The sequence below is a fragment of the Gavialis gangeticus genome, unplaced genomic scaffold (genome assembly GCF_001723915.1).
Source record: "Gavialis gangeticus isolate Ggan-Ray unplaced genomic scaffold, GavGan_comp1, whole genome shotgun sequence".
NCBI lineage: Eukaryota > Metazoa > Chordata > Crocodylia > Gavialidae > Gavialis > Gavialis gangeticus.
The window spans coordinates 42,338,848-42,350,288 of NW_017729008.1; the positions used below are offsets into that span (position 1 = coordinate 42,338,848).

The window sequence follows — 11,441 nt, forward strand, 5'->3', positions numbered from 1 at the left end:
AAAGTGCCTTGCTCAGACTCACCCAGCACACTGCATGGCGAAACAAACAATAGCTGCTTCAGAGCGTTTCTTCTTGACATTCAGCCTTGGGTACCAGCGAGGTAGCTGGGCCTTCTGCTGACCCCAGACCTTTTTTAATGGGCTGTCGGACTGGGAGCTGTGATCTGGGCTTTGAGGATAGCTGATTTGAACCAGCAGTGTGCCCTTGTTGCCAAGAAGGCTAACAGAATCCTGGCTGCACTGGTAGGAGTGTTGCTAGTAGATCAAGGGAAGTGATCCTTCCCCTTTTATTCAGCACTGGTGAGGCCACATCTGGAGTCCTGTGCCCAGTTTTGGCCTCTCCACTGCAAAAAGGATGTGGACAAATTGGAGAGAGTCCAGTGGAGGGCAACAGAAATGATTTGGGGACTGGGGGACATGACTGGTGAGGAGAGGCTGAGGGAACTGGGCTTATTTAATCTGGAGACGAGAAGACTGAGGGGGGATTCAATAGCAGCCTGCAGGGGGGCTGTAAAGAGGATGGAGCTGGACTGTTCTCAGTGGGGGCAGATGACAGCAAGGAGCAATGGGCTCATGTTGCAGCAAGAGAGGTTTAGGTTGGATATTAGGAAAAACTTCCTCACTAGGAGGGTGGTAAAGCAGTGGAACAGGCTCCCCAGAGAGGTGGTGGAGTCTCCATCCTTGGAGGTTTTGAAGACCCAACTAGACAAAGCCCTGGCTGGGATGATGTAGTTGGGGCTGGTCCTGCTTTGAGCAGGGGGTTGGACTAGGTGTGACCTGAGGTCCCTTCCAACCCTCGTTGTCTGTGATTCGTACAGGCAGATGGAGAAGAAAACAGAGAGCAAGGTAACCAAGTTACGATGCAGTAAGTTCCAGCTATAGCAATGCCGACTGACTCATTGCTCTCCCTCCCCTTGTTTCTCTGTTCTAGATTACCTGATTGGCACCGTGCACCAAGCCAAGGGCCTGGAGTTCGATACAGTGCTGGTTGCAGAAGATTTTGTGAAAGTCCCTTGTGCAAAACACAATCTCCAGAGGCTGCCTCAATTTAGTCCTGGTAAGGGAGAGCCTGTTCTTGTCTCTCAAGAAAAGCAATGCATGTCTCCTCCCTCCCGCCCCACCAGCAGCTACTACTTTTTGGGAACAGACTCTACAACAGACCTCAAGGTTGTCACTGGCCGCACCTGGCTTTTTCTGACCATCAGCATGGTTATTCAGGTTAAACCCTGTCTATGGGAGACGGCTTAAAACTTTTGAGAGCACATTCTCCACTTGGCACGTGTGCATCGTCCCTGTGTAAAGCCACCAGGAATGACAGAAACAATTGCCCCAAGGAAAGGACATCTTCAACCTGTGTGACACTCATTGACATCACAGACAAGTCCCGTCCTGGCTGCGTAACAACCCCATGGAAGGGGGCTATCCAGCTGTCTTAGTCGCAGAAATAATCAGTCATGACGCAGCTAAGGCTTATCCAGTTAGATCTTCAACTTCCTCCAATAGCAGTTGATAGAACAAGCTGCAACATCAAAGAAATTGCGGCTTCAGCAAGCAGTTCCCTTAAAATACTTATATATTTACCCCCGTCTTCCTTTCTTTAATCCCTGCCTAGCTGTATATGCTGAAGATGAATGGAACTTGCTCTACGTTGCGGTGACCCGGGCCAAAACGTGCCTGTTAATGACAAAGTCCCTAGAATACGTTTTGACTTTGGCTGGGGTAAGTTCAGTTTGGTCTGGCAATGTGTCCTTGGCCCTTACAGGCCTGGGAAACCAGATTTAAGAGGAAAAGCTGAAAGAACTCGGATTTAGTTTGATGAAGAGAAGATGGAGTGGGGATTTGATAACAGTATTCAAATATGTGAAAGGCAGTTATAGAGAGGATGGAGCTGGGCTTTTCTCTGTGACCACAGAAGACAGGACTAGGAGCAATGGGCGTCAAGCTGCAGCAGAGCAGATTTAGGTTGGAGATGAGGAGGAACTTTCTGACCATGAGGGCAGTCGAGCATCGGAAGAGGCTGCGTACAGAAGTTGTGGGTAGACTTTTTCAAGAGCAGGTTGGACAGACGCTTGTCTAGGATGGTGGAGTCGGGGATGATCCTGCCTTGAGTAAGGCACTAGATGATCTTGTGAGGTCCCTTCCAGCCCTGCTTTCCTCTGATTTTGTGACCTGTGGGTGCTGCAGCTTACAGCTGGGGAAGTGGGATATTGGTGAATTGTCAACATAGGATTACAGGAAAGTAGAGCTAAAATGCAGCTCCCAAAGTCAACTAGTCCAGCCCCCTACTCAAAGCAAGGTCGTTCCTGGATAACCTATCCTAAACAAGTGTCTGTCTACCGTACCCTTAACTTCAGGAACAAACCCTTGCACATGGCTGCCCAAAACATCACAAACCCCCTTTAACCTGGCACAGGTAAAGCAGGGGCATGAGGGTGGTGCTGTTATCTTGCCACTGCATGGATAGAAGTACTTTGTTAAAATACACTTGAGAGAGCCAGGCACGTGCACACCTTCTTCTGTCTGCCCCTCAGTCTGTGTTAGTGTTTTGGTGGCCCAAGCTCCCTGAATGCCGCCTCCTTCCTCTTTTTCCAGGAGTACTTGTTGCGGGCAGAACTCACCAGTGAGATTTTAAAGGATGGGCCTGTGAAGTGCTCAGTGCCACAGTGCAACAACAGCGTGCCTGCCGAATCCTTCCTCACCATGAAGAAACAGCCGTTAACTTATGTGAGTCTCGTTCCTTCTCTCCTTTCTGCTTTGTAAATCGTGTTTGGGGACCTGGGTGCCAGATGGGCAGCCCTGGAGATCATCGAGTCATAGAGAAGTGGGGCTGGAAGGGATCTCCAGAGGTCACATCTAGTCCAACCCCTGCCTGAGGCAGGATCAGACCTGTCCAAACCATCCTGGACAAATCCATCATCTAAACTCTTCCTAAAACTACTGTCAACCCACACACAAGACATTGCACCTGAACCTGTTGAAGGTAAAGCAGGGGAACCACAGCAGTCAATGTCCTGCTTCTATAAAGTGTTGTTAATATACACTCAGGAGATCCCAGCCGTCTCAGCCTTTTAGCTATGTATACCGCAGTGTGGACAGCTGCATATACCCCAGTAGGACACAAGTTTTGGGTAGTCATAGAACAGGCAGGTGCTGGGGCTGTCTTCTCCCACTTCTGTGACTCAGTCTGGTCCAGGCAAACCACCCACTAAGCTTCTGAGGGATGTTTCAGTCTTTGTAACCCTTTCTGATTGCTCCGCCAAGACAGTAAGTGTTTTTGTCGGTGGCAGTTGTGGCTGCCTTCTGTCATGTAGACACCCGTCTCCTGGTACCACCTCATTTCACCAGTCATTCGGTGATGCACAGAGCAATCTTGGTCCCTGCCGAACTCAGCTAGTGTCGAATGGGTGACGGGGGAGAGTTTATCGTCTCCAAAGCATCATCTTGGCGCTCCGGCGCTCAAGCATTCTGGATTTGGCTCCCAGCTCTTGTGTTTCCATGTTTTATTGTTTGCATTATCCCGGCACCCAGGAGCCCCAGTTATGGACCAGCTCCCAGTTGTGCTAGGCGCTGTACATCCTTAGGACATAAAAAGAAGGTCCTTGCTCCCTAAAATCATATAGTCTATAGATGGTACAGAGTCATGGGAGCCCAAGGAAACAATGAGATGATACTGGGCCGCAGGACTGGTGGCTCGGGATTTTGGACGAGTCAGATCCTCACCTTGATTTTGGCCCCAAACCAGATACTAGCTGGGCCCCTGCTTCCACCTGCAAGACACAAATCATTTGACTTCCTTCCCTTGCTGAGGGGGAACATGCTCAGTAAGTGCATTTGTGAGGTTTGCAGTTTGGGCATTCCTGACACAGGAACCATGCAAGTGCAGAAGTAGGTAGCAGTCCCTAGCACCTTTCTAGCCCTCCTTTTATCACAGATTGAAATCACACTATTTTGGAGGGGGAGCTTTTAAACAGGGTTTCTTTGGCAAGATGTAGCTGACAGAACGTGGCTCGCATGGGCTACTCCAGCAGCAAGGAACCAGCTCCTGTTTCTGTGAGCGGAGGGGAGTCGCATGCACATGTTGGCCTAGTGCATAGGAGGAGGAAGGGACTCTGCGCGTCTCCAGTCCTGTCCCTTGTAACATTTCTTTGTCCTTTTTTCCCCCCTCTCCCACACAGAGCAATGGCACACAAGACCCAGGGGGCTTCCTGTGCCACTCGTGCGTGCGGCAGCGTCTCGGCCCCTTCACACTGCTGACCGTTTCCCCCAGTATCGTGCAGGCCATGGATGTTGCAATGGAAGTGATTGATGTTCCACGGCATATTGCTGTCCTGTATGAGCTGTTTTGACCCTGGTCAGGGCTGCTTGGAGAATACCCATAAGTTAGCCCGTCTGCCATCTTACCAGTGTCACTGGAGATCCGGGCAGTGCTGTCTGTGGAGAAGCTCATTCAGAGAGGGATCAGAAGCAAGGTGGGCACTATATGAATAAGACTCGAGTCACCCCTCTGTTGTGGAGGGACCTTGCTCCTGCTCTTTTCTTAAGGACACCAGTAGCGACGCATCCCAGGAGCCCCTGTGTTATGTCTCGCTGCAGCAGTTCTGCATCCCTTGCGCAGCACAAGATGCACTTGGAATCAAACAGGTCCCTTTCATGAGCTTCATGTCTGAAACGTTGCCTGTGATTGTGGCAGGCTGCCATCAGTACAGGACATTCGGGGGCCTGCCTGGGGGTGATTGCCCAGGCTTTTGTCCCTACTATCTAAGCCCTGACTTGATGAATTCTGGGCATCAAAGAAAACCCGAGAAAATGGAAAGTGAAGGGGGGAAAAACGTTGGAGGGGTTTTCATTGCTAAGGAAAGCCGAATTCATATTTTATAAGGCTCATCTCTCTTCTGTCTCTGGGTAGAGACCAGAGGAGTTGCACAGATAAATGCAAGGCTGTCAGACTTCAGAGGGGCTGGGGCCTGCAGGACCCCCAGCCACACGCAGCCGTGCAACCCTGCCCCTGTTGCATCACATGGGCTGCTGACATGCCACGAGTCCCACAAGCCATGAGCTCCCCCTCCCCTGCTCCCCTGTGGCCACATTCCCCTCTCCAGCCCCATGTAGCCAGGTGACTCCCACTGTACCACACCAGTGTGGATGCTCCAGGAGGTACCCAAATCCCCTGAGCCCTCCAGCCAAAGGCTCCCTCAGCCCTGCAGGTCAGGCCCCCCCATCCTGCAGGCAGGGGAAGCTCAAGGAAGGAGCAGGTCCTGGAGGCTGCACATTAAGCTCTCGGGGGCTGCACAGTGGGACGGCTCTGGATGAACTTGCTCCATCAAGAATATCATCGTTAATATTTGGTGGCAGTTGTGTGGTGTTCCCTGCTCCCGTGTTGGACAGGACACTACCCTGTCCCTGCGGTGCTCCCTGTTCCCTCCTGTCCTCTGGGTGATCCATCTCTCCAAACCAAATCAAATCCTCGAATTAGGCCCCGAGGGGAAGATGGCAGGGCAGACCTGGAGTGTTTTTAAGCTGTGAGCAAATCTGTTGCAGTGACCGGTTTTTATTTTGTATTAAACAGTACATTTCTGCCAGAGGAAGCATGGTCTGGATTTCTGTGTGCTTTGGTGCTGCTTCCATTAGAGACAATGCCACGGCGCGTGCCTGCTGCCATAACCCACGGCCGTCCAGCTGACTGGATCCGCGCTGTGGAGCTTGTCGAAGTCGGGTAGCAGTTTGTTGGCACAGCCGGCAAAGCTGCTGTATTGGCGCAGGTCTGGAGCCCAGGGGGTGAAGGCTGCCGCTGTTCACCCTCCCTTTTCACCAGTAGCAGCCAAAGACCCTAAATTCAGCATTGGGCAGTAGCGAAGGGGGGTGATAACCCCTGCAATTTAACCCCTCGTCCAGTTGAACGGCTCTTTTCTAAATGCTGGTTTTCTCCCTTTGGAGAAGGGAGACAGGGAAATCGCTCTACGGGACACACCAGACTTTGTCCCTGAATTGCCAGAACATCAAAGCATCTGACAGTATTTATGACAGCAATTTCTGAATGCGGTCTCTGCATCAAAGGAATTTATTTCCCTTTGGCAGCAGCCCATAATAGCGCCTCGTGCCCGTGGCAGGTGTCTTTAATCTCAAATGACATTTCCTGTACGTAAGTGTAATGTAATTCAGATCAATCCCTCAATAATCCTTGGTTGGATTAACACATTCAAAGACTAGTCATCAGTGGCTCAGTATCTAACTGGAGGGGAGGTATCAAATGGGATTCCCTAGGCGTCTGTCCTGGGTCCGGTATTGTTTGGCATCTTCTTTAATGAGTTTGGACGATGGTATTGAGCTTAGCAAATTTGTGGATGACATCGAGTTGGGTAGAGTTGCAGACAGTCTGAAAAGTGGAGCAAGGATCTAGAATGACCTGGATAGTTTAGAGATCTGCTCCCTGTCTCTCGCCTTCCAAAAAAAGGCAAAATTCAACAAGCACAAGTGCCAAATCCTGCACTTGGACCAGAATAACTGCATGCACAAATCCAGACTGGGGAATGAGTGGCCAGGCTGCAGCACTGCAGGGAAGGGCTGGGGGGTTACAGTGGACCATAATTGAACAGGATCATAGGCAGTGAGGGTTGAAGGGACCTCAGGAGGTCACATCTAGTCCAACCCCTGCTCCAAGCAGGACCAGCCCCAGCTACATCATCCCAGCCAAGGCTTTGTCAATCTGGACCTTTAAAAACCTCCAAGGATGGAGATGCCACCACCTCTCTGGGTAGCCTGTTCCACTGCGTCACCACCCTCCTAGTGAGAAAATCCTTCCTAATATCCAACCTCAACGTCTCTTGCAACCTGAGCCCATTGCTCTTTGTCCTGTCGTCTGCCCCCACTGAGACCAGTCCAGCTCCATCCTCTTTGCAGCCCCCCTGCAGGGAGTTGAAGGCTGCTATTAAATCCCCCCTCGGTCTTCTCTTCTGCAGGCTAAATAAGACCAGTTCCCTCAGCCTCTCAAATGAATGTGAGCCAACGATGTGTTCTTGTTGCAAAAAAAGCCAGTAGCATCCTGGGTTGTATTGAGAGGAGGGTCACTTGCAGATCAAGGGAGGCGACTCTTCTGCTCTGTTCAGCACTGGCGAGGCCTCCCCTGGAGTCCTGTGCCCGGTTTCGGGCGCCCCATTTCAAGAAGGACGTGGGTCCCCTGCCCTTCATCAGAGGTCAAATCCAAATGCGAGTGACTGCATTGTGCCGCTTAAAATCCCCGTGTGGCTTTTGTGGTCCAAGATAATCTGTCCCATGTGAGTCCATAGGACAGCACAGTAGCGCTGGGTGTTGATCTAACCACTGTTACTTCCTGTGGTAGGATGCTGCCATGGGATGATGAGTTTGCTGTGTGCAGCTCTTACGCTATTTGGCTGCCTCTGCCAAGGGGTTGAGATCCTTCAGAAGGAAAGGTCCCACGTGAATTGTACAGGGGGTAGCCACTTGAGAGACTTGGTGTTCAGTACAGGTGAGCTGTGAGGACTGACCTAGCCCTGTCCTGGAGTACTGTAAGCCTGCATTTAATTTCTAAATGAGCTTAAAAGAAAGAACTTGGGCTCAAACTGCAGTGTAGAGAGAGAGCCGGTCGCTAGATGGCAGCAGTAGATGACAAACATTACAGAGCAAATGCGCATCTTGGTGGGTTGGCAAGTAGGTGGGGGAGTCCTGGAATAATGAGAGAGAGAGGATTTTTTTGGCAGTACCTTCTATTGGACCAGCCATATAGTTGGAGGTGATGCTGGACAAGTTTTTGGGCACAGTTCTTCAGGGGATCCTTGCCTGTTTTTGCTGGAAGCATTTAAATGATCCCCCTTCACCCCCAGGTGGAAGTATGAGAGCTCCCTGCCTTTGACTTTGAGCAACGCCTTATGATGGGGAGAGAGAGACCTGGTAGACTCTGGGCTGTATTTCTGAGCCTGGCAGAAATGATGTCCGTTGAAGAGTTAGCTGCTTGATTTTTCCTGAAACTTTCACTTCCAAGGGCCCAGCTCCCTCATCAGCAGTCCTGGGTGGTTGGAGAAGCAGTGCCCAGCTGCCCAGACCTCAGCCATCCTGCAGAGCTGTTTGCAGGGGCTTTGAATGTCCCAGGATACTTCATGAACCCTTAGCATTGTCGGGAGGATCGGGGGGAAGGAACCAAACCCCACGAAGTACGCAGGTTGTACTGTAATACATCAATGGGGACACGGGTGGACTTTTAATGTCCACAAACTGAAGCAAGGGAGCGGCAGCCAATTCAGCCTGCGTTTGTCCACGTGCCACCCTTTGCGGCGCACTCCTATGGTCAGCGCTTAGGAGATTTGGAAAACAAACTCTTTGGAAATCATCTATACTTGCATATATACTCTCACCTCGTAGCACTTGCTCTCTGCCCTCATGGGTGACAGGCCAATTTGTTATGCCCAGAGAAATGTGAGCAGAAGCCTGCTAAAGGGACCTTGAAGACTTCCTGATCAGGGAGACTGCTAGAGATAAAGTAACTAATTACCTGGGACAACTAAAGAGAAAACAAGGATGAGAGCATGTGTCACAGGTTAATGAGTGTTCCCAAGAGCAATGCCAAGCAAACCACTGCCCCTCAGCTGACTTCATGGAGCCGGTGGATGCCACCCAGTGAAACTACCCGGACACACGAGCGAAGGAGTGATAGAAAGAGGCCCGGCAGTCACTAGGGTTCCCCTCCAGCCAGAGCCTCCTCCTTGGATTGATGGCAAGTTCGGCCAGAGCCAGGAGGAGATTGACCAGGAGGTCCCAGGACTTGGTGGGGCCAGGGATGGGGAGTGCATAAAAGGAGAGGTGCAGGGAGAAGTGCAGCCAAAATCCTAGCAGAGGGGTTTTGTGCGAGGCCGGGTGCTGGGCTAGGTGGGCCTGTGGGGCATCTCATGCATTCACAGCAGCCTAGGGCAAGAGCATGTTTAAGTACGAACGTCCCCTTTGAACGGTATTGCTTCAAGAGGGCTGTAGCCCTCATGGTTGGACCAGGCATCTGGAGACCTGGGTGCCACTCCCGGCTCCAACCCTTTCCTACGTGGCTGTGGGAAGTCACCCCACCCCACCTACCTTTCTCTTCCACACTTGCTGCGTCTTGTCTTGACAATGAGCTTTTTTGGAGCAGAGGCTGTTTCTTGCTATGGGTTTGTGCAGCACTATCTTTGCAGGAACCCTCTCGGCACTCCTGCAAAACCAGTCATCCTTTCCTCTGGCTTGAAGGCACGGTAAAAGGGTCCTTGTGCATGTGCGGGGGCCAGCAGGTATGTTCAGCACCGGGATCTGGGCTTGTTGAATGGTAAAGAAGGATACGAGAGGTTTAATGGTAAAGAGGACATGAGAAACAACAGGGAAGGGCAATGCAGAAGTAAAGCCTGCCAGAGGCAGGGATTGAACCTTTGGATGGGTAGACCAGTGCTTTACCAGTTGGGGGCCCACAGGCAGCTTCTCAAAGCTGGTGCTTGCGGCATTTGTAACAGTGCCTGAATAATAGGCCCAGTAGGTGGAATTCAACTGGCAAGCACCGTCCCATGAAACCTGAGACCTGCTCTGCCTGATGTACCCCATCCCTGTGGTTTCCATCCGCTGGCACTGGGCCCTCTGTCGCCTTCTCCCATCACAAACTTCCCTGGAGTCGGCTCTGAACCCTTCCCAGGCGTGAAGGTGAATGTGGGGTGAACGCCATTCTTTGCCTGGGTGTGGTGTGCCTGAAATGACGCGGAAGAAATCATTAACATTACATTTCTTTGTGAAACAGCTCATCAGCAGTGTTTGCTTTTTTTTTTCCCCCCCCACTCCCAATGTTTGCTGTTCTTACAGGTGCTCCTAGTGTTTGGGTCACATATATTGGAGGGGGGAAGGTGCTGAACATTGAAGTGCAATTCAGGAACTCCTGGGTTCTTGTTCTGGTTTAGCATTAATGGAGGGCCAGCCTCTGGTCCAGAGCCAGGTTGTCTATAAAACAGGGTTGAAAGGGATGTTGAGTGTCTGGAGATGCAAGGTGCAACCTAGGAATATCGGATCATTTCTGGTCCCTTTTTCTGCTCTGTGTGCGCCTCCATCTTAATGGATTTGCATGAGGGCCTTGTGTCTATTTTATGGGTGGAGAATTAAGGCCTACAGGGCTTCCTTTTGAGGCCAGAAGAGCAACTTCCACAAGAGTTTCATGACTTGTTCTCCTGTTGCTCTAAAGAGCTGTAAGGGAAGGGGAGCATGGGACCGATGAGGTTGGCCAGGCCCTACATGCCCTTAGCATCTGCTCTTGGCCATGGGACTCTGGGGCAGATGGATGCGTGGAGCATCTCATACGTTGCTAAAGGAGGAAAATTGGGGCATGGGGAGAATTGGACACACGTCATTTCTGGCCAATTGATACAATAAGTCTGTTTTAACTGGATTTGGTTCTGCACTTGGGATTTACTTTGGATCTGAGGGTCGGCTCTGTACACAACACTGCTGCACGCTCAGGGCAAGCAAGGAAACAAAGCCAGACAGAGCTGCTCCTTCCTTGAGCCACTTGTTTGCTATGAATGCTACAACATTGTGTCTGTGGTCTCCACGTGCCCTTGTGGCTTTGAAAGAAAAACCAAAACTTCACCAGATCCTAATGACGTTTCTTATTTCCGTGCCATGGTAGGGAGGAGTTGGAGGTGCAGAAATTTTCTTCTCTTAGATCACTGCATATCTGGCTAAAAGAGCTTTTTCCTGGCTCCAAGCTCTGTGCTCTGGCACTATCCCTACTCTGTCTTATAAAACCGGTGTCACAAACAAGATAGCAATGAGTTACCTAGCTGGTCCGGACGATCTCACCCCCGAGCGCTGAGGGAATTAGCAGAGGTCATTGCAGGACCCTGGCATGGCTGTACAAGCACTCGTAGCGCTCTGGTGTGGTGCCAGAGGACTGGAAAAGGGCCAGCGTGGTTCCCATCTTCAAAAAAGGGGAGGAAGGAGGACCCGGGGAACTATAGGCCAGTCAGTCTTACCTCCATCCTGGGCAAGCTTTTTGAGAGAGTTATCCTGGCGCATGTCCACGAGGGGCCAGTGGGGGAGGTTATGCTTAGGGGCAACCAACACGGGTTCATCAGCGGCAGGTCCTGTCAGACCAACCTGGTGGCCTTTACGACTAGGTCACCAAATCCTTAAATGCAGAGGTAGCAGTGGCCATCGTCTTCCTGGACTTTCGGAAGGCCTTTGACACTGTTCCTCACCCCGTTCTCATTAAGAAACTGGGGGCTGTGGTGTCGACACCCACACAGTCAGATGTGTCGCCAACTGGCTGGAGGCCGCACCCAGAGAGCGGTGGTGGACGGGTCATTGTCGACCTGGAGGGATGTGGGCAGTGGGGTCCCCCAGGGCTCGGTCCTCGGGCCCGCACTGTTCAACATCTTCATCAGTGACTTGGACAAGGGGGTAAAAAGCACCTGCTCAAATTTGCTGAT

At 51.3% G+C, this 11,441-nt stretch overlaps 2 protein-coding genes across 2 annotated transcripts in view; both read left to right on the top strand.

Moving 5' to 3' along the window:
• Window positions 1-5,582, top strand: part of FBXO18 (F-box protein, helicase, 18) — a 49,157-nt gene extending 43,575 nt beyond the window's left edge. The window contains exons 18-21 of the mRNA XM_019509638.1: window positions 932-1,057; window positions 1,613-1,719; window positions 2,593-2,724; window positions 4,176-5,582. Of these exons, the coding sequence (XP_019365183.1) occupies window positions 932-1,057; window positions 1,613-1,719; window positions 2,593-2,724; window positions 4,176-4,346 (536 nt within the window). The 3' untranslated portion in view covers window positions 4,347-5,582. The remainder of the gene's footprint in view (window positions 1-931; window positions 1,058-1,612; window positions 1,720-2,592; window positions 2,725-4,175) is intronic.
• Window positions 1-11,441, top strand: part of COPG2 (coatomer protein complex subunit gamma 2) — a 770,521-nt gene that overhangs the window by 570,361 nt on the left and 188,719 nt on the right. The gene's annotated exons all lie outside the window — the stretch shown is intronic.